The sequence below is a fragment of the Elephantulus edwardii genome, unplaced genomic scaffold, assembly GCF_000299155.1.
Source record: "Elephantulus edwardii isolate Elephantulus edwardi_28Jun2011 unplaced genomic scaffold, EleEdw1.0 scaffold00003, whole genome shotgun sequence".
Classification (NCBI taxonomy): domain Eukaryota; kingdom Metazoa; phylum Chordata; class Mammalia; order Macroscelidea; family Macroscelididae; genus Elephantulus; species Elephantulus edwardii.
Genome location: NW_006399753.1, coordinates 26470282 through 26494270, shown reverse-complemented (window position 1 = coordinate 26494270; position 23989 = coordinate 26470282). Strand labels below are relative to the sequence as shown.

General features: G+C 36.3%; 1 protein-coding gene across 4 annotated transcripts in view; it reads right to left on the bottom strand.

Annotated features, from left to right (window-relative positions):
• The window catches only part of SCN9A (sodium channel, voltage-gated, type IX, alpha subunit), a 128434-nt gene that overhangs the window by 20417 nt on the left and 84028 nt on the right, over positions 1–23989 (bottom strand). For all 4 annotated transcript variants that reach the window (XM_006879327.1, XM_006879329.1, XM_006879328.1 and 1 more), the window contains 6 exons: positions 23268–23388; positions 13699–13853; positions 7840–8013; positions 5448–5570; positions 2799–3080; positions 748–801 (listed from right to left, as the gene is read on the bottom strand). In XM_006879327.1, the coding sequence (XP_006879389.1) occupies positions 748–801; positions 2799–3080; positions 5448–5570; positions 7840–8013; positions 13699–13853; positions 23268–23388 (909 nt within the window). The remainder of the gene's footprint in view (positions 1–747; positions 802–2798; positions 3081–5447; positions 5571–7839; positions 8014–13698; positions 13854–23267; positions 23389–23989) is intronic.

The following is a 23989-nucleotide window of genomic DNA, read 5'->3' as shown; positions in this document are numbered from 1 at the left end:
GCAGGAGGGGAAGACCCTCTATGAGATGGATTGATTCGGTGACTGGGGTAATTGGGATGGGTGTGTCAGAGGTTGTGTGGTTGGCGCAGGATAGAGCAGGGTTTAGGGCTGTTGTGCATGGGGTCACTATGAGTCGGAAATGACTCGACAGCACATAACAACAACAACAACAACAACAACATATGAAATTCCCCGATGAGACTCTAAAAGATATTGTATCATATTGCCATGTTTGTTTAAATAAAATTGTTCTTTCATTTGGTTATAGAAAGTACTTCACTAGATAGCATTGACTGGTCTGTAATCTTCAAATGTTTTGCACGGAAATTATTTTACATAAACTTTTTGAAGAAATTCCAAAACATAATTTTTAAAAATGCCAATATACTGTGAAAAAACAGTTACTTTTCTTAAATGAACTAGTATTTACTGAGCATTTATTCTCTACTTTAGTGTTGTTGTTTTTTTCTGAAGCCTCACGATAACTTTATAGGATAGACATGGAAGCTCAACAAACTAATCAATTGCCAAAGGTCAGTTACAAAGTTGTAGCAGAGCCAGAATTCAAGTCAGGATCTGTCTGCTTTCAAAAGCTTCACTCTTAACCACTACGATACCATCAGGTGAAAGTTCTTTGTTTTTCATATACACATCAAATTGTCAAAGGATTCACAGATTGAAAACTGCTGAACTAAACCCAGGAGCTTTACAATGATAGGTTTTAGGATTACACTGATCAAGACTTACATTAACAGAATCAACAGCCGCATACATGATATCCATCCATCCTTTAAATGTTGCCTGTAAACATAATATTTATAAAATCTGAACGTGAGCTCATACGATAAATAGCCACTAACTTTGTCTAACACATTTTGCTTTACAGTATTTACTAATTAACATTAAATTAATAAGCTTTACTGTAGTAGAAAATATCAGGTTATAATGAAAATGCTTTGGTTAAGAAGGCATTTACTAGTCACATTCTAAACCTGAGTGCTAATAACTAATAATTTTCAAATTGTTATAATTGTTTGTGAATTTTGCACTTAAACTTATTTTATTTCTATAGATGGAGGGAATGTTTATGGTTAATAAAGAACATAGTTTTTCTCCATTTCTTAAGGGTACTCTATGCTAGTGGGAAGTCCCTCCCTTTCTCATTTAGCATAAAATTGGCAGTAAAAAAAACTAAGAATTTTAAAACAAAGTTCAGATGGTGTAGTGGTGGTGATCCAAGTGACGCCAAAGAGATCAGTTATAGATTAATAACGCTCACTTGCAACAGAATCTATGCTTTTTTCATTTTGTGGATTTAAAAATATAATTTATTGGAAAATATGTTTATTGTTAATAGTGATAACTCATCTTCATCACACTTTAAGAAGTGAATTAAATATAAAGAAGACAGTATCTTAAAAACTCACTAAAGTCCACTTTTTAACACTTTTAAGTATGTCTTACATAAATGCTTGACTGCCAATCAAAAGGCTGACAGTTTGAACCCATAAGCAGCTCAGTGGAAAAATGATGAGATGTTCTACCTCTGCAAAGATCTATCGGGTTGGGAACCCTACCAGCAGCCCTGCTCCATCCTGTAAGGTCCTAGTGAATTCAATCACCTTCACTGTAGTGGGTTTGGGCAGATGTAAACATATACACATCTAAATATATGCTTACTGCTGTTGTGTAACGTCAGGTGGCAACTGACTGTTAGCTGACCCTCCAGAGGGTTTTCAGAGGCTGCAGATGACACAGGAGAAGACTGCCCATTAGCAGCCGATGGATTCAAACCACATACTTTTGAGTGGACAATGCTTCTCCTTACTTACTTACTGGTTGGAGCTCCCTTAGAAATAAACCAGATATTAAAAAATGGACTTTTGCTTAAGTAAATAGGAACCTCTGAGTGACATAAATCGGTAAGTAAGTAATCACTGGGCTACTATCCCCAAACTGGCAGTTTGAACCCATCAGAAGCTTCTTGGAAGACAGATCTGGAATTCTGCTTCCAAAAGACCACAGCTTTGAAATCTGCCATACATGGGGTCACTATGAGTTGGAATAAACCTCACAGTTGAAAATTTACCAGCAGAACATGGAAATAGATGTTCTTTTTTAATTTGAAACTAGGAATATTTGTTGTTGTTTGTTGTTGTGTATCACAGAGTTGGAACTGAACCATAGCTGACACTGTGGTGGTTTTCAGAGGTAGTTAACTGCATAAAAAGAGATTGACCATCTTTCTCCCGCAGAGCAGCTCTTGTCCCAGAACCATGTGCCTTTGGGATTGCAGCACAGCTTCTTGCCATTAGGCCACCAGAGCCATGTGTATATATGAAACACATACACACAGTTTCCTTAACTTGAATTTAGTGATTTTTACTGCAAGATTTGAAGGAATGTTAAAATTTAAGATAGAGACTCTCTTTAGAGAGTCCACATATTATATATGTCCACATATATAATAATATATAGCATATAACATAATTCATAATTTTTCTTTTTATTGTGTTTTGAATGATAGTTTACAAAGAAATTGGTTTTTAATCCACTCATTTATATAGATTCATTTCCCTTTTCCTCCCCCTTCATTCCATAATGCACGTCACACTTCAGAATCTATGCTACTAAACCCATATTATATTTCTAAATCCATATATTTCTCTTGCATAAGAAATATTACTCTGTGTTTAAAGTCTTGAAGTACTTTAATCTCTTGCTAATTAATTTATAGAACAAAAATGTTCATCCAGTGTCCATTAAATTACCAAGCCTTTGACAAAGGAGTCACTTACAACTTGAAGCAGAGAAAGGTAACCGAGTCCAACATTATCGAAGTTCACTTTCAAGTTCTTCCATCGCACATTTTGGCTACCATTCATAAGGTCCAAACAATCAGAACGATTTTTAACTTGACTTGCAGGAAACCTTGATCCATCTGTGGTGTTGACACATTCGTAGAACTTTCCAGCAAAGAGATTTACTCCCATGATGCTAAAGATTAGCCAGAATATAAGACACACAAGCAGCACATTCATGATGGAAGGAATTGCCCCGATGAGCGCATTCACAACCACCTAGGGTTCAAAAGGTAGAAGAGGAAAATTAGGATTAGAAAATATTTCAAATAGGCAAACACAACAGAAACACACAAACTATTAAAAGGTTTCTGTAAGGCACCAAATAAATAGAATCTGCACTGCAATCCCAAATGCACATGGTTCGAATCTGCTGGCTGCCCCATGGGAGAAAGATGGGCAATTGCCTCTTATGTGATTATAGACTGCGAAAACTCACTGGAGGGTTAGCTTTGGGTCGGTTCCAACTTGATGGTACACAACAACAAACAACAATTGTCAACAACAACAACATCTCAAGTAAGACAAAGTGAAAATAAGCCCTGCCATCAAACTATGCAATCACATGAGAATATATGGCTAACCCACCGTGCAATGATCAGCTAAAACAAGACTGTGCTGGACAAAATAGATAAATAGACTACATAAATGAAAAAGAAAACAAAAACCTGACAGAAGTAAGATGTAGTCATAAAATCTGCAATCTAAAAAGTCTAAAAAAAAAAATAAAGAAGCCATTATGCTAGAAGCTCTGGTCACGTAGAGGGTAAAGAGTCACATTGCCAATCTAAAGGCCGGTGCTTTGAGTCCATCAGCTGTTCTGTGTGAAAAAGATGTGCAGTCTCCTCCTATGCAATTTACAACCTGTAAAAACGTGCTGAAGAGTCAGTTATGAACAGGTTCTTATTTGATGTGCACACAATGAAGCAGAAGGTCATGATCTTAGAATTATCAGCATTAAAAAATTCCCCTATATAGAGGAACCAATAGGGAGCTCTGATGGTGTTGGAATTGTCTCTCTGGTGTTTTGAGTCTACCAGTATTTCTGAGGAGGAAAGTTGGGGAATCTCATCTCAAGTGATTTAGAGCCTCCTGTAAACATGCTGGAGAGTGAGTAATGAGTTGGCTCTCACTTGAAGGCAAACAACTTATATTGAGCCTATGAACAAAATGCCTGAAGCCTTTCTATACTTATCGTCATTTCTCAAAGGTCATAGAGTTTTTCAGCATCATGCTGTTTAGGAAGTGGATGCCACTCCTGCTTCCAAATAAATATATCACATACAACATACTAGGGGAAGAATGTTCAGTTATGCCTGCTGGTAAATAAAAGAGATTATTTTAAAATTAATACTTAAGGCATGAGTAAGCATCATCTGCTAGGTGGATAAAGTTGAGGGAGATGAATACCAGAGAGGGAACAACAGCAACATGAAGAGACCTGGCAGAAATTTGGACAATAGGAAATCATAGGAAAGTAGTGAGAGAAATGTCAATGGAGGAGATAGATTGCATAAAAAAGAATTATTTTATAAAGGTTTATTTTGCTGGCTTTACACAACCCTTTATTAATAATTGGGGTTAGCATTATATATTTATTTCACCTTATTTATTTCTTCTGTCTCAATCTTGTTCTCAAACACTATGAAATCAACTCTGACACTCAATATTCTTAACTCTAATTTTCAATAATTCTGCTGACTTGATGACATCATTTTAAGGATAAAGTGAAAGGTGATGGCTGATGCAACTTCACTTCTTTGGTTTTTGGTTTGTTTGTTTTTTTCTACGCTCTCTACTCAGCCTAGTGCCTTTAGCAAATATCATTTGACACAGGCAGTTCCTTCGTAACTTGTATCCAAAAGATGGTGTCACAATCTATAGGGTTCTCAACATTTGAACTTTCCTAGATGGGGAAGATTTCTATTTAAAAGGGGGGAAAATTCATTTTAAAAAAATAATCCTACTGGTTTACAATGCTAGATAAAGGAAACAGTACTATAACTTATTTATTTCTTTGTTAAACAATATGCACTGAAATAATGTGTTTATGAGTGCCTATGCTTATATTGTTGTGAAGAGACCCATAGCTGACCCTCCGGTGGGGTTTCAAATGCAGTTGATTACACGGGAGGAGATCGTCCATCCTTCTCCCTCGGAGCAGCAGATGGCTTCGAACCTTGTGCCTTCGAGATTGCAGTACAGCTTTTTGCCAGCAAGCCATTAAAGACTGAATGCTGCTGAGTCAGTTTTGACTCAATTCTGGCCCTCTATCAGATGTTTTTAAAACTGTAAATCATAACCGGAGGAGATTATTAATCTTTTTCCTGTGGACCCACTGGTGGATTCAAATGACTAGCAATTCAAAGCCATTGGATTAGGAGTACAATTCACTACAGATCACTCCATGAGAGCTTCCCTACATGCATATATCACACTTCCACGTACAGCCCATACTTAACACATAGATAGATGCATGTGTATTGAAATATAAACAGTCCATAATTTCTACATCCTCATTTTTTTCATCTTTAACATTTCATTAAAGATTATAGTATGTTTGGAAGTTTCAGTGTTTTCTCTTACCCTCATTCCTTCAAACCTGGACAAGGCTCTTAGAGGTCTTAAGGCTCTAAGTGTCCGCAGGGATTTGATAGGGCCAAGATCTGAGTAGCCAAGAGTACTCGCAACTAAAGTAACCAAAGAAACCTGTAAGAAAGGAAATATCATTAACTTTTCCAAAGAAATTACCCAGCCTAAAAAAGGCAACCCATTTTTAATTTTCACTGAGAGCAAATGAACAAAAACAACAGAATTTTATATATCAAGTTATGTAGTCACTGCCTTACAAAAAGACAGATGCTTTTGTAATTTAACATATTTCATAGAAGGTTACCCCAAACATGTAATAGAAAGGAAGCAGATTATTTCTTTTATCTTAATAGAAATCACATATAGACTTTTCATATTTTTTAAACCAAAAAGTTATATATATTTGCTTGCTAAAACAAAATATAATTAACTAGAATGACTATCAAAATATCAACTGAAATAAAGCAAAGGACATAAAAACATATGCTGAAGTTCAGCCAGGAAGTGCGGCACACACTAACTGAAATCTAAGTCCCTGTAAAACGTTTATTCAAATGCATACTTGACCTTATGATGGTGAGCATTCTTTTATTGATTTTGAATATTTCTAGTTATATACTTTCCTGAATTCTGACATATACTTCTACAGTGTTGCGTTCACTGAAAATCACTAGTTTCCATCTAAAAGTGCAAGGCAAAATAAATTTCCATTATTAAATTGCCACACTGCTCTCTTAATTTAAAACCAAGTTTATTTGCAAACTTCATTTCTTAAATGAATGATCAACTCAAGCATGCTTGAAAATATAAGATTTTGAGTTTCTGAAATATTAATTCCTTTTAAAAGATTAAACCAGGTGAAAATGTTAATATCAAAGAGACACCCACCTTCTTTCTAGTAATTCTTATTTTCAGTTAAATTTTATTTAAAACTATTGTATTACTAAAGCAATTATCTGGCCCTTTTTTCTTTTAGGCAATTACTAGGTTACTTGACTTACAACATCTCAATCAAATTATAAATAAAATAAAATAGCTAATGTCATAGAGAAAATCCAAGAGGCCATATGAGGTACAATGAATACAACTGTAACTTTGGAAAGTACTTTCTACATTACCTAATTAAGAACAAAATGTTACTGCTTTTCATATACCTACTGAGATATTAAAAAGTTTACTGAGCTTTGTACAAAAGGAACTGAACTTTGGAGTAAATAAGATTGATTTTGATTTAATTTTGCAATCAGATTTTGCAATTTTTTGTTCATGTTTACTAACTTTTAATTCTGAGAGTGGTGCTGTACTAATTTTTATCTTTTTTAATAACTTCATGCTACAAATTCTTGGTTAGCTGTTAAAGAATTTGTCACTATAAAAATTAACAAGTTGAAGCAAAATAAGACTCTGGAAACTGTTGCCGTGGTAGTATAGGATGCTTCTTCACCAACGACAGAGAGTAGTATCCTAAAAAATCTGGGTGAATAAGTAAAAGAATAAAGAACATAAACGTTAATGTGAACACAGGGGCTCACTAGAGCTCCCAGGGTGGACAGAGCGAACTTCTGCTTTTGGAAGAGTAAACACGTCCCCTGAGGACATGGAAGCTCTGCACAAAGACCCCTCTCTGAACTCTGTTTCTGTGTTCATATCCTTTTCTTTGCTAGACTTTCCCTGCCTTTTGTGAATCATTTCAATAAATTATCAGATCTAAAAATAGAAAGAGTCATTATCTCTTGATCCAGTCCTGTGTGAACTGGGATGAGAAAAATATCTAAACTGGTAGATGGGGTCGGAATTGACCAAAAATGAGAAGCAGAAACTTCCCTGGACTGCTTTGTTACCATATTTGCCCTTCCCTTGATGATTATATTTAGTGTCTCATTTTATACTGTCAGAAACCAATATTTAACTACTTAATCTGTGTCTCTTCTTTCCATTCTCATTCTCCTGTTTTCATGCCCAACGCAAGTGATATTCAAATAACACACTGGAAAAGAACATCTCTGAATGCAGAAATATATGCATAAATAAATTACAGCTACTTAAATGACAAAAGAGCAGAATTCCTGCTGTACTCTCCATGTGTGTGTATGTATGTATAGATAGATATATGTAAATGTGTGCATGTATATAAATATATGTATGTGTGTGTGTATATATGTGTGTGTGTGTGTGTGTTTGTGTCTATGTATTTGCATGGATATACGGACACACACATATACACAGGTTGGACTTTTTTATTTCTGGAAACTAAAATCTGTAGTTTGAAAATTCATAAAGCTAATAAAAAATAAAATGTGAGAATATAACATTGGTGAAACTCTTCCCATAAGAGTTATTATTTAGAATAAATCATCTTTAAAATTTTACCCCCCAAAACACTTACATCAACAATTAAGAAATCCAGCCAACACCAGGCATTGGTGAAATAAGTTTTGTAACCATATGCAACCCATTTTAGAAGCATTTCCAGAATGAAGACGTAAGTGAATATCTTGTCAGCATATTCCAGAATAATCTTAATGGTCTTCTTTTTTTCAATATATATATCTTCAAAAGCCTGTAGAAATAATAGAAAACTTTCAATTCAAATAAACCTTAGAAATAAAAATGTGTTATCAAAAGAGAAAGGGAATCATGGTCATGAAAACAATGAAATATAAAACTTTTGTAGAGTATATGACTTTCCTCTAGCTTACAGTGACTACGTGTTATTCCATTGTAGAGTATGCTGCAGGTCATTGAAGAGCAAGAGAAATAATGTGAAAATAGTGAAATGAATTGTCATCGTTCAAAAGAATCATGACCTATGGAACATATATGGATTCCTACTTTCACCTTATTTTCCTTCCTTCTTTCATTTGTCTTGGTCCTAATATTTCTTGAAATGTGATTCCAATGTCAGAATTTTTCATATACCCTTTCCCATTCAACAATTTTCTATGACCTAGAAGTTTCTCCTTTGCTGATATGCTAGTGTATCCCAAGTGCCTTGGGAGAAAGATGGATAATCTCATCCAGTAGAATTTACAGCCATAAAAATCCAATGGTGGGCCACCTCTGAGTCAGTTTCAGCTCACTGGCAATGAGTTGGAGTTTTTTGATCAGTGTTAAGAGGTTGCAGCCAGCCAGGAAATGCATTTTAAATGAAAGTATAGCAGCTGAATAAGACTAAGGACCATACAAAATATACTTTATGACTGTGGCACCTCTTACACTCTCGGAACTTTTAACAAAAAACCCGACAAAGATACTGTGATTATAGCTATATATGGGCTTAAAGGCCTTGAGACTTGGAAGTTCTGCTCCATGAAAGAATGATATGACAATCTGTTTCTGTAAAACATAAAACCTAAAATGTGAAGCCCCTAATGTTGAGTTGATGACATATTATCCAACTTAGAGTGACCCCAAAGGGCAGACTAGAACTCCCTATAGAGTTCTCAATGCTATTAAGTCACTTTAACCACTATCCCAGTAGGGATACCTCTGTGAAGATTACACCCTTGGAAACCCCTATGGTGGAGGAAGTTCTTCTCTATCCTAGAAGGTCATTATGAAATGAAATGGACAGTAACTCATTTTTAAAATTTTTTGGGGGGGGGAAACTTTTTGGAAGTACTGAAAAGTAAATGTTGACTTGCACATGGCTACAGTGTTAGGTGTTTCTTTTTCATGTTTAAACACTATTCATTTTGCTGCAGAAGTTCCTCAGTGGCACAAATAGTACATACTTGACTGTTGTTGTTGTTGTTGATTGCCATCAAGTCGAGCACGACTCATAGCGACTCTATGAACAAAAGACCTAATGCCTTTCCATAACTATCATAATTTCTCCAAATTCTAGAGTTTCCAGAGGAATGTGGTTTAGGAAGTAGATGCCACTCCTGCTTCCAAACCTGTTTTACAACTGGGAGCACCACCAAACACTGTCCACATTGGGAAACCATTCTGGTATTTGATACCCCAATGGTACAAGGTTCAGCATCACAGCAACCCAGGTTACTTCTTACTGCACATTGACAAAGAGTGATGTACAAAGTGGAAGAGTGTTCGTCCAGATATAACAACACTGATTTCACCTAGCAGTGGTTAAGTGTCGTCAACTTGAATACGACTGAGAGTAAGTTATGCACAAAAGACCATGTGTAACAACAATGCTTCTGTTTGAGCATTTGGAACATGATCATTTACCAGAGAGCTATGGTGGCCTTGTGGGTAAAGAGAGTGCTGTCAACCCAAAAGCAGACAGTTTAAATCTACCAGCTGCTCTATGGGAGAAAGATTGTCAGTTCCCTCCCCAGCCCCCACCATGGAAGTTACAGCCTCTGAAAACCTGCTGGAGGATGAGCTACGAGTCACGTCTGACTCGGCACCCATGAGTTGTTTAGAGTTTTTACTGTAAAGGGTGGACCTAGTTCTTCCCATGCCCAACTTCCATTGCCATGTACCACTGCCTGATCACTGCCATGAATGCTTGTCCTACCACACTCGACTACTGATTAAAAATGTGGCATTCTGAACCAACACAGAGTCTCCTTGGTGTACAACTCCAGGTATCTGCTTCTAAAAGGGTGATTTTGAAATCCTTATGGAGCAGTTCTATGGTCAGCACTCTTCTACCTGAGGTCCCAGGAGTCAGAATCTATATTAAAGGAAGAAATTAAAACAAGGCACATGTATTTTTTTTATGGTCAACACTATATTTGTTGTTGCTGTTATGTGTCATTGAGTCAACTGTGACTCATACAAACAATGGGTCTGAGCCATGCCCAATCCTGTGCCGTCTTAGCCATTTCTGACACACTTGAGCCCATTGCTGCAGTCATCGTGTCAATCTGTCTTGTTCTGAGTCTTCCTCTCTTTCTTTGACTCTCTCTCTCCTTTTCCAACTAAGATACCCTTCTCCAAGCACTGGATCCTCCTAACAATATCTCTAAAGTATGCAAGACAAAGTTTCAACATTCTTGCTTCCAAGGATCACTCCACAACAACAGGTTGTACCTCTTGCAACTGTTCACAATGATATATTGAAAAAACCAGTTCTCTTTTGGCATATGGAGAATGAAAATACTTATCAAGGTTCAGAGTCCTCGTTATGCAAAAGGTTAAGTGTTAAGCTGCTGAAGGAAAGGTTTTGGTTCAAACCATCCAGTAACTACATGGAAGAAAACATGCTGCTTTACTTCTCTAAGAGTTACTGTTGTTGTTATGTGCCGTTAAGTTGCCTGTGACTCATAGCGATCCTATGTACAACACCACTAAACTCTACCCTATCCTGTGCCAATCTCACTATCTCTGACATACCTACCCCCATCACCCAAGTCAATGAATCAATCCATCTCATTGAGGGTCTTCCTCTCTTGCAGTGTCCTTCCAACCATCCCAAGCATGACGTCCCTCTCCAAGGATTGGTCCTTTCTTGCAACATGTCCAAAGTATGTCAGACAAAGCTTCAAACCACAAAAAACACCACAACTCACCAAAACAAAAACAAAACCACCACCAAAACCCTCTGCAGCAGTTCTGTCACTTGTGATTGCTAAGAGCTGAAAATGACTCAGTGGCATTATTAAGGAACTCAGTTGTAGAACTAAGGTACCAGGAGTTAGCAGGATTCTGACTGTGAAACTGAGATACAGGGGCCAATTTCTATTTGGTGTTTACCCGTCTTCAGCAAATGACAACTTATTGTGAATGAGTTGAAAACAATTCATAGCTGACCATTCAGTGGATGTTTAGAGGCTATAAATAGAAGCCATAATGTAGAAAAAAAGGGGAAACCTCAAAAGATAACAGAAACTTTAACTTAGATATCAGCTACGGTGGTTCTGTCAGCTGTGGGATGTTAGGCAACTTTTAAAATTCTACACCCAGCTTCCTCACTGTGAAAAGGAACAAATCACCTAAATCACTGAGGGCCATTTGAAAATTAATAACATATACAGAGCTTAGGTATGCAATAAATGATAGCTATTACTTATTTTTTTCATATGCTTAAATTTTTAAAACTAGTAAATTCTCAGTAAAAACACCAATTTTCTGTAAGTTCATTCTCATTTCTTCCTCCGATGGCTCATTCAGAGGAGACTTATTGGCAAAGCAGTTAAAGAATTCAGCTGCTAATAAAAAAATTCAGTAGTTTGACTCACCAGAAACTTCAGAAAAGAAAGATAAAGCACCCTGCATAATAGGAATTTAAAGCCTCAAACATCCTAAAGGGAAGATTTACTAGCATCTATATGGTCCTTGGGAATCAGAATTAACTCGATGACAGGGGGTTTAGTTTGGGTACAGACCATTTTCATTTCAAGTAAGGCATTACACTACCAACACAAAGGCGCTCCATTCAAGTCCACCAGCTGTTGGTTGTAAAAATGTGGACAATCCCACGCAATTTACTGCCTCTGAAAACCCACTGAAGGTTCAACTATGAGGTGGTTTGAACTTGATGGCACATAACAACAACTGGTAGTTGTTGCTTAGTTGGTAGGAATTTGTCCTGCCAACTTAAAGAGCACCCCTTCTCTGGAGGATCAAATCACGAGGATATTTGAAGGAGAAAGATGGCAGTCTTCTATCGTGTGACTCCCACTCTCGGTAACACTGAAGAATCAGCTTTGAGTCGATTCCAACTTGAGGGCTGTGAGTAATGATCTGAATTTTAGTTTTTCTGTCTCTTCTCAAAAAAATCCTCCTAGACATTTGGACCAAATTAGGTTCAAAATGTTCTTTGTTTTTATTGTAATTTCTTCTCTGAAAGTTTTATTTACAATGTAATTCTGCCTAAATGTGTTATTAGGAGCATATGCTGTATAATGTGGATATAGTCTGTCTAGATGTTTACTTGTAACCTTCTGGACTTACATGGAGTGACCCTTACTGTGTTTTCATTTTTCACAGAAGAGATCTGTATGTAAAGCAGTCCACTGTTAATCCTATTCAAGCCTGTGTGCTCTCGCTACACACAAGATCAGATCCAGATTGCTCTATACCCAGGCCATTGATCAGGGTTGAGCTTCCAGGAAGGAACAATTAGGAATAAGATAGTATGAATCACACACTGCACTGCCTGCTATAAAGGGATAGATTTTGCAAATTCAGTGTTCTTCAGCTGTGACTTAATTCTCTGTGTGCAGTATCTCTATGTACAGTATCCATCTGTACCTGTACTATGCCTGTATGAGGTGTGTGGCAATCTTCTCCCATTCATTTTAAAACCTCTGAAAAAAATCCCTGGAAAATTGCTGACAGGTCAATTATGAGTTGGTTTTGACTCTATGGAGATGGCTGACTGATGACATTGAATAGGAAAATGGACATAAACATCCTTAAAATCATGCTACTTTCTGTATTATTAGTAGTAAAGTTACTTGTCTCTAAACAAACAGTCCTATGGCTTCTGTTTGTGTCTATCAAAAACTAACAGTCTAATGAGTCAAGTTGGAAATAAAGTAATATTATATTCTAGATCCAGGGACTGTCTAAAAGGTAATTTATAAGTTTTAAATTTATAAGTTATAAATTTAAAAGATAATTTAAAGTTTCTAAAATTCTTTTTTTACTGTGTAGTAGAATTTTCAAGGGCATCTCTAATAGGTTATGTGCTTCAAATGGCTCTTCTCTGACATTGGAAAAAAAAACCCAAAACCAACCCTCTCAAAATATGAGAAAACGCTGAGGGAACTGACTCCTAGCTCTCGCAGATATTTTTCTACAGTCAGCACACACATATATAATGCACACACACACACACATACATAAAGAAAAGAACAACCCAGAACCAAATAAACCCTCCTAAACCCCCAATTTTACTGATGCTCATCTTAAAAGTAAGTTTATTTTCCTTCTAGTAACATAAAGGATGCTTCAAAGCCAACACTAGGCCGTGTCTCACAGGGTCTCTGACCATCACATACTCTCTTGTACTTGGCGTTCTTCAAACAGCATTTCCTACAGTTCAGCAACTTATTTATTTCATTTCTCAGATCATTTGTTTCCATAATATCTCTTCCCCACTGCTCTCTGAATGTCTTGAGAGTTGTCCCCGCATCTTATTCTTTTCATTCTGAGCAAGAATAATGTCAAGTGTGTAGCACTGCTTAGTGAACACATTAAGTGAAATAAAAATCTTGGCCTTCCTCCTTGATTACATCTTAGGTAAAAACTTATCTTTTAATTCCTTTTAAAAAATGTATTGCTTTCCATGTAATCAGTGTGTTGATTAAGGAATCAGATTACTTACCAGAGCCCCACTGCTGAGCAGGATCATGAGAACAATAAAGCTTTCAAACCAATTGTGTTCAACTATCTTGTAGCAGGTTTTCCTAACATTCCACCAGATTTTTCCTTTTCCTGACTCTATGTTAACTTGACAGCATGGGAACCTGCGTACACAGCCTGGCAGTAAAGACAGATAAAAAAAGTCTTATATACTGAATAAACTGTTTAAAATACATCATATCATGAAAAGTTTTCTCTGTGAGACTCCGTCAACCAAATAAATTCCAATACTTACTTTTGTAGATTCAGATACAGTAGTTTTCATTATATGTTGTTGTTGTTAAGTGCTTGTAATGACCCTATGAATTAAGGACCTGAACATTTGTATAACGTTCATCATTTCTCCAAGTTCATAGAATTTCCGGAAGCAAGCTATTTCGGAAGTGTATGCCACTCCTGCTTCCAAGCTTGTTTTAATCGGGAAGTTCCACCAAACACTGTCCACCATGGGTAACCATTATCACATTATCAGCATCATAGCAACCACGAGTTACCTCTGTAGAGCAATCATGTAGACAGTTCAAACCCACCTACCAGCCTAATTAGAGAGAGACCTGGTAATCAACTTGCATAAATAGTATAACCAAGAAAATGCTATGAGACAGTCATACTCTGTTACAGGTACTATGGGTTACTATGTACCCACCAACACACATACACATACACACACGAAAATATATATAGATATATAGATACACACACACACACATATATATGATATAGATATGTAGTTATATGCAATGAAGTCATTTCCAAATCAAAAAGACCAAATGCACAACATAAAAACAAACCCTGGTCCTGTACCATCTTAAAATTGTTGCTATGTTGCAGAAACTATACCAATCTATCTTGTTGAGGATCTTTTTTATTGACTTTCAGCTCTGCTAAACATGTTGGCCTTCTCCAGGGTCTCATTCCTCTCAGTAACAGGATCAAAGCACGTGAAAATGAAGTCTTGCCACCCCAAGTCTAAGAAGCAATCTGCCTATACTTTTTCTAAGATAGATTTGTTTGTTCAATGTGTGTATACCCCCAAATATACTATAATATGCATATAAAATATATATCAGGGAGCTCTGTTGCCATGATCCTTAAAGAGTTGAGCTGTTAACTTTGAACCCACCAGAGGCTCCACGAAAGAAAAATGGATAGTTTCCTCTCATGCAATTTATAGCCTCTGAAAAGCAGCTGAAAAGTCAGGTATGAGTCAGTTAGGACTCAGTAGCCATTTTTTTTTCTCAAATACTTTATTTAGTATACTTTATCAAATACTTTATCAATAGCTATCTTTATCTCAAATACTCTCTCTCTGTTGCATACCACTTTCCACATGAGCTTTCTTCGGGTTGCCCGTCACCTTTTCTCAGTCTAACCCTCTTAACATTTACCAGTTATTTCAATATAGAATGTATTCTTGTCCTCTGCAATTTCTGGATTTATGGTCAGTCTCTTTTGTAATGTTTAACTGTTTTTTCCATCGTTACAATCGTAATGCCGTGTCCAATACATGATGCCAAAAAACTCATTGTTGTTTAGTAAGAATCTACTTATAATTAGCCTTTCAGCAGATTTTCAGAGGCTGTAAATGGCATAGGAGACTTTCTCCCCACTTTTTTAGAATATGTGATGAGGACTCAATACATGCTTTTTGCACATGAATAAATTAATGAGTTATTAAGGGAATTAAACATTGAGCACAAAAAGAATTTCAGGGTCTTGTTTACTGAAAAAAAGTTGTTTTTCTTGTTATGAACTTGTCTAAAGTTTGCTGGTATTTTTATTCCCTCATAAAAAAACATTTTGAGTTAACACCGGAAGGAAAAAAAATAGGAAGAAAGTAAATGAGAAGTCCTAAAACAACTTCATAAGACATATAATCATTATAAAGTACAGAAAAAATCTCCCATTTTTTTTAATTTAAAAGGTCTCCACACTACAATCACAAAGGCATAAGGTTCAAATTCACCAGCTGGAAGGACGGACAATCACATCCCATGTGACTTACCGTCTCTGAAAACCCACTGAAGGTGCAGCTAGGGGTCAGTTCTGATTTAATGGCACACAACAACAACAAAATGGAAAACGGCTATGAAAAACAACTGATTTTCTATTCAAATGCTTATACTTATTAATTAGTTCAGTAAATATTTTTAAAATGTTTTCTATGTATTCAGCTGTGTAAAAAAAAGACCTTATGCAAAGCAGAATCTGTTGTTGTTGTGTTGTTGTTATGTGCCTTTGAGTTGCCGTTGACTCAAAGACACCTTATGTACAACAGCTCTGAAGCCTGCCTTGTCTTGAGCCAGTCTCACTGACTAGTACACACCTAACCCCATTGTCCCAGTTATTGTATCAATCTGTTTTATCTGGGGTCTTCCTTTCCTGCACTGTCCCTTCACTCTTCCAAGCATGATATCCTTCTCCAAAGACTGGTCCTGCCTAGTGATGTGCCCAAAGTATGTGAGATGGAGCTTCAGAAACCTAGCTTCTAAGGAGAAACTTGATTTCATCCTCTCCAAGACAGATCTGTATGTTTTCTTGGCTGTCCACGATATGTTCAAAACTCTTCTCCAGCACAACTCAAAGGCATCAATTCTTCTTCTGTCATCCTTAGTCACTGTCAAGCTCTTTGATACATAGCAAGTAATTAAGAAGGCCATGGCCTGGATTAGGCACATCTTAGTCTCTAGAGTGACTTCATTGCTTCTCTGTACTCTGGAGAGATCCCTGAAAGTAGATTTTGCCAGTGAAATTAATCTTTTGGTTTCCTGATTCTGTTGCTAAGATTGTTGATTGTGGAGCCGAGCAAACTGTAATTGTTAACAACCTCAATTTCTTTTTCATCTATCATGGTGCTTCCAGTTGGCCCAGTGGTGAGAATATTTGTCTTCTTGATGTTGAGATTCTATCCATATTGAAGACTACTGGCCTTGACCTCCTCTAGTAAGTGCTTCAGATCCTTCTCAGTTTCAGTAAGCAAAGTTGTGTCATCTGCATAACATAGGTGGTTGTTGAGTCTTCCTCCAATTCTGATGCCACATTTCTCTTTATAAAGCCTAGCCTCCAGAATGATCTGAATAGATTGAAAAGGTATGGAGACAGGATGCATCCCTGACACATTCCTTTCATGATTTTGAACCATGCAGTGTTTCCTTGCTCTGTTCTGATGACTGCTTCCTGGTCCAGGTATAGGTTTCACATAAGCACAATCAAGTGTTCTGGGATTCCCACTCCCCTCAAGATTAACCACATTTTGTTGTGATCCACACAGTCAAATGCCTTTGGATACTCAACAAAACACAGATAGGTATTCTTCTGGTACTCTTTGCTTTCTGCCAAGATCCGCCTGACATTGGCAGTAATGTCCTTGGTGCCATGACCTCTTTTAAACCCAGCTTGTATTTCTGGTAGTTCTCTGTCAATGTACTATTAAAGTCTTTTCTGGATAAACTTCAGCAGAATTTTGCTAGTGTGGGATATTAGTGATATTGTTTGATAATTTCCACATTCTGTTGGGTCTCCTTTCTTTGGAATGGGAATAAGTATGGATATCTTCCAGTCAGATAGCCAAGTAGTTTTCCTCTTGATTTCTTGGCAGAACATGGTGAGCACATCTAGGACAGCATGTGTTTGTTAAAATATGTCAATTGGTATTCTAGCAATTCCTGGGGCTTTATTATTTGCCAAACCATTCAGACGCCTGAACTTCCTCTTTAACCTAGCTACATCACATATTTTTAAAAGATACTAAAAATGCCTTGTTTTGATTAAGAATTCTACTATTGTGGATTCATTTTGGTCTGTATTAAAATTGAAGAATAAAATTTAGTCAAGAAAAAAGCATTATGTATTCTAATTAGAAAAATTAGTAAACTTTTTATCTGAGATGAATGCTCACAAATATTGCCCTTGGGGTTTATGCCACCTTGGAGAGTTTCTCTCTCTTATTCTGAGGCAGGAATGCTCACGGCCTGTCTGGTTTTCATGCAAAGGAGGATCTCAGGGGATCTCCAACCTAGCTGGTTAGCAACGTTATCACACCTTCTTTTATAAAAGCTCTATTAATTAAATGAAAACATAACATAGAGCATCTAAAACATTTTAATGGGTCCCTGTGGGTAAATGCTATTTCTTTTGGGTGGTTTCATTAATTTGCTTCATGATGCATTACATAAAGTCTATGTTGGGTTTCATCATGTTAAGCAGGTGAGCTCAGAGTAACAACAAAATAAAGAGTACTGACTGCTTTCAAGACATATTATATATTAATAAAATCATAACAGCCATTAAAAAATTTGGAACAAATGCTTAACATGATCAGTACAAGAGGTGTGAAAACTTATCAAGCAAACTTTTACCTCACTAGATCTTAAATATTCCTCAATTATTTAAAACAAAGGATTCGTTCATATTTTTGTCCCTCTTTCTCTATAAAAGAATAACGATAAAATGGAGAAGTTTGTTACCACGTAGTTGAAATGAGAATTTTTTTATTTTCTAGACAATGACTTAGCTCAGGACATATTTATTTTTTGGAAGTTGATTAGGCTCTTTCTCCCAAATTAAAAGAAAATATATTATCTTTAGAAAATCATTGTTCCCCACTTAAACTCAACCCTTCATTCTAGAATTTATTAATTGCATAATCCAAAAGGATTATAATAGAAAATCATATAGAATAAGCAACATACTGGTGAAAAAAAGCTTTACATTGGACTAAAAATCTATTAGTATGGAAGGAAGGTAGGACATGACACGACAAAGGGAGTTAAAGAGGAGCAAGATGAAGTCAATAAAGTGATAGTTATAAAAATTAGAAAACAAATGGATGTTAGGGTAATGACAATAAAACCATCTCAACCTTTACCTTCAGTGGAAATACAACTACTTTTGTATAACTGTCTTTCATATTTCCTTTGACCATTTTACTGCTTTTTTTTTAGATAAGAAATATCTCTTATAGACCAATTATGAATTGGTAAGAGGAGTTTATTTGTAATGTAATAAGTTCCTGGTTTCTCAATCTCACAAGCCAACACTTCACAAAGTCTCCATATGGAAGCTATATATTTATGGTCTCTAAAGCTCTGATTTTAAGAGCCTTCATTCTCTCTTTTATATATATATATATCACATCTTGAACATCAAATTTTTTTAAGCTCCCACTTCAAAGTATATCCAATTCTATCTCAATTCTATCATCTCCAATATTTCCCCACAGGCTAACTACTGTCTCTCACTTGGTTTCCTAAAGAATCCTAAGATCAGTCTTTGGGCTTTTTTTCCTTGACTATTCATGTTGTTCTTATTAGTTGACTCCAACACAAAGTGACGCTGTTAACAACATATGGAGACCCTGCCCTATTCGCACCAGCCTCTTGATCTCCAGCAAATGAAAGTTCACTGTTGTAGTCACCATGTCAACCCGTTTAAGTGAGAATCTTCCTAGTTTTTCCCATTCACATATTTCTGAAATTTCATGTTGTGTAACTGTTAAACTAGATCCTTAGAATGCTCACCAATCTGGCCATTACTATGTCTTTGATATCATCTTTCATTCTTCTCATCACTCAGCTGACCCTAGGAATGTAGTTGTTGTTGTTATGTGCTGTTGTGTTGCTTGTGACTCATAGTGACCCTGTGTATAAGAGCCCTAAACCCTGCTCTATTCTGGGCCAACCTTATTGTTTCTAATACACCTACTCTCATTACCCCAATTTCTGAATCGATCAATTTCATTGAGGGAGCAGCTTGGCTTCACTCTCTCCAGGACAAACCTGTTTGTTCTCCATCATCTCATGGTGGATCAGAGACCTTAACCTTAGGGGTTAAAGCCCCAAACTCTAAGGATGATAAGAGACAAAAATGAGACAGACATAGGAATCTTAGCCTATGACATAAATAGGCTTGCAAATATAGCAAGAAATGCACAACCACGAGAGGACAAATAGATGAGAGGACCTTCTAAAAATCAAGTCCCTGTCTGTGTACATAAAAACTTTTTTCCAGTAGGGTAAAGAGAAAACCTACAGATTAGGAAAAAAAAATTGGAAATTACATCTCAAAAAAAGGTATCATAATGAAAGTTTGCATAACACTACAGGGTTTCCACCAGAAAGACTGATAACCCAGTCACAAACTGGGCAAAAGACATGGAAAATCTCTTCACAAAGGGAGACAGACATCCAGAGGTCCAATATACATATGAAGAAATACTCAAAACCACTGGCAATCAGAGTGATGCAAATGAAAAGACTTCTCTAAAATGTTAAAAAGCAATGACACCTTTTTGAGGACTAAGGTGTGCCTGACCAAAATATTGTGCTCCTTTTAAAACATGTTTTCAGAAGGCATAAGTCCATGCAAAAGGACATACTATGATTAGGTAAAGGCAATGTTAAAAGAAAGAGGAAACCCTCAATAGGATTGGCTCACAGAATGTTGCAATGATGAGCTTATAAATAACAAAAATTGGAATGATGGTGCAGGACAAGGTAGTGTTTCATTTGTTGTAGACAAACTGCTATGAGTCAAAACTGAATTGACAACACCTAACATCTTATCGTAGTGCTGAGATTCTTAACTTACCTTTTACACAGAACTTCTGAAGGAAATTCTTTGTGCTTTCTTGAGGGTAGGGCTACTCCTTTGCTTCTCATATGAGATTTGACTTTTACTTTCAAAAACTTCATATATTCAGAAAATTATAGTTTACAGATCTTTCTTGCCAGTATTATGTGCTGATGTGTTTTTTTAATTTTTCTAAGTAGAAATTTTATTTTTAAATTATTTTTGTGTGTGTGTGTGCCATCAAATAGGATCTGACAGGTACAGGAGGAGATTTTCCCTCCTTCTTCAGCAGCAGAGCACCTGGTGGATTCAAACAGCTAACCTCTGGGATAGCAGTGTTGCTTTTGGCCACTAGGCCATCAGGACTCCCCAGCTAAGATATATTTTTATAGGAGACTGGTAGAAAAAAAATCTTGGAGAATCAAAGTAATTCTCTAAATAAATAAAAATTAATTTGTAAGCGCTATCTTATACAATGTCTTTTATAGAAATGCTATGAATATTAATATTGTCCCTGTTTTCATATGAGAAATTTGAGATACAAGATTTAAAAGTGTCATCAAAGTTTTACAGCCAGATAGCAGTAGGGCAGCTGACTCTATTACCACGGTGACTTTGCCAATCCATCTTGTCCGGGGTTTTCCCCTTCTGGTAATGGGGTCAAGTGTGTCAGAGATGGTAAGGTTGGCTCTGGATCCAGCAAGGTCCAGAGTTACTGTTCATAGGGTCACTATGGGTCATAATTGATTCTACAGCACTTAACAGAAGTAGGACAGTTAGACTAGCTTCAAGATTGTCCAGTATGTCACTGTATTATATTCCAATAATCTTTTCCAGATTTGCAGACGTAAGTTGATTAGGTGACACAATATTTGTTCACCCGATGCTACAAATTTTCCTAACTCAGAATAAAAATTATTCATTTGTATAGCACCTTTGAGTCAAGACCTGAATAACTTTTGACTATAATCTCCAAAGATAATAAGAGCTAAGATGGATTGATTGATTCTATTTATTACCAGAATACCCCACTTTTGTGGCATGTACATCAGAGGATTTATTATAATCTTGGAAAGTTTACAAATTTTTTGATTGATAGAGTACTCTACTGAAAACTTTCAAGGTTTTCACAAATTCATAGTTACTAAAGCAAAAATAGATAAATTTGTTACACTAAAACATTTACTAATTATTATATATGTGCTTTAAATCAATTGACTCACTTCCAAAGGAAAGCAAAACAAAACAAAACACCAAACAATTATGGTTACAGATAATAGAGTATGTTGGGGGGTGAGGGTAAAGCCTTACTTAGAAAGTGAAATAGGGCTGGGTCCTCAAAGGTGAGTAAGACTTGCCAAGTTAAAAAGGAATCTTACATTTCAGTTAGAGTTATCAACATGTTGGAAATACTCTATTATGAAAATCGGCATATTCCAGCAGTAGTGAGAGGTTCAGTACAGCACAATGTGGATGAGAAGAAGATATAAATATGAAATAACTGGTAGCTGTCATCAGGAAGCTGCTTGATAGGATTGGTTAACTCTTGTATCATTAAACTGCCTCTGAAAACCCACTGGAGGGTCAGCTATGGGTGGGTTCCTACAAGAGGGCACACACAACAATATACAACCAGTGCCAAGGAATCAACTTTTGATTTATAGCAGCACCCTGGAGAACTGTCCCATATGGTTTCCTGGGCTGTAAGATTTACAGGAGCGGATCAGCAGGTCTTTTCTCCTGAGAAGCAGTTGTTGGGTTTGAATCACTGGCCTTTTGATTATCAGCTGAGTGCTTAAACATTACATCATCAAGACTCCTTAAAACAAAAAAAGGCAAAACTAATGTAACATATAAGAAAACCAATATAGTGAGCCAAGATGTAAGGGTCATTACTTGCCTAATAAGAAGTTTAGATGTTTTTCCTACAGTTCATTAATATTCACATTTTATGTGTCTCAGAATTACTTAAAGAGCATAGTACTCTGTTCTCACATTGTCTGATGAACTTGTGTTGTGTGTGATTAACTTGTGTCTAAAAAGAAAAGGGTTAGGCTGACTCAAATACTTTAGCCTGAAAGAGAGTATAAATGAGGATAACCTAAATTTGAGAAAGATTGGAGGAAGCAGTGAATTTGATGGGAGACATTCCAGTAACATTCGTATTAGACTTATAAATCTTGAAATGTTGTAGAACATCAGGTAGAGATGGCCAATGAGGATCTGAAAGTAAACAAGGCTGATCTAGATCTCAGGACTGACAGCAGTAAAGAATATAAGCTATGAGCCACCAGCTCAGAAATGATTGTTCAAATCATAGGTGTGTATGGAATCTCTTGGGTCTGAAGAGTAAGAAAAGACAACCAGAGCCCCAAAGGTGGGAAGCATCGTTATTTAATGGATGTGCAGATAATTAGTCATTAAGTGGAAGAAAAAGAAATCATACTGTTAGTAAATAACTTTAATTTTTTTTTATGTGAAAGGCAATAATTCTATTTTCCCCATAAATTTGTATCCATGGATCTTGAAACAATATTGCATTACAGTATATATTGTTATTGCCAGTTATCATTGAGTCATTTCTGACTCATGGTAACAACATGTGTGCAGAGAGTAGGGTTACTCCATTGGGTTTTCTTAGAAGCTGATTGTGAGGCTTGTATCCTGAGGGGCCTGTGACTGGGCTTGAATTGCCAAACTTTCAGGTAATATTTGTACCAATTAGAGAAATGTTTCACAGTCTGGCAAACTGTAATTGTAAATTTTATTAGTACAATGTCATAAATGGAGAAATGAAAGCTTCAAGAGTTCTAAAGACTCCCTCTTCCTCATAGAGCCATGACAGAATCATAACTAAACGGAGCAGTCTGGCTTCTTGATAAACAATTCCTGGGGAGCATTAAGACGACACTCATAACACTAATAAGTGATTACTAACCAAGGTCTTGAAGGTTAGCTTACCATCCGTGAAACAGGCCTCGGGCTCATCTGAATTTAGGGGTTCAGCTTCTGCCTCTTCTCCTTCTCCTGGCACAGGGTTGTCCACAGTGCTGCATTCAGAAGAACTTGAGCGGTTCATTCTCTACAAAGGAATTCACCGCCCACCAGATAATTCATTTAGTGTTCATGAAAATCCCTTGGTTAAGCCACATTTAACATAGAGTCATGCAGAGTGTTATGAAACAAGTTAAAAGAGTATGATGGCTATAAACACTTATAAACATACATTGTGATCAAGTGATCTGACCAAAAGGATCCATAACCAAATCTTCCTATCTACACATCCTGTGCCAGTAAGTTCAAGTAAGTTCAAGTTTTTAACATGATAAAATGTCATTCTTCAGAGAAAATCAGCATTACATGGTATTTTTATGTTAATGCTCACAATTGGAAAAAATTTTACTATGTTTAATATTTAACATAAATTGATGCAATCAATTATTATTTTTGGATAACCAATATCCCAAGGACCCAAATCGCATAGAAGTGCCACTTAACCAATGGCTATTAATTGAAAGATAAAATTTGACACCTAGCTAAAAAGTCTTATTGATACTTAAGATTAAAAAAAAGGGAAAAGATAAACTCCAAACCATTTTTATGACATATCGTCAACTTATAAATATGTAGCAGGATGATATAGATAGAAGGTGTCTCACTAACACAAAAACAAGAGTTAAATG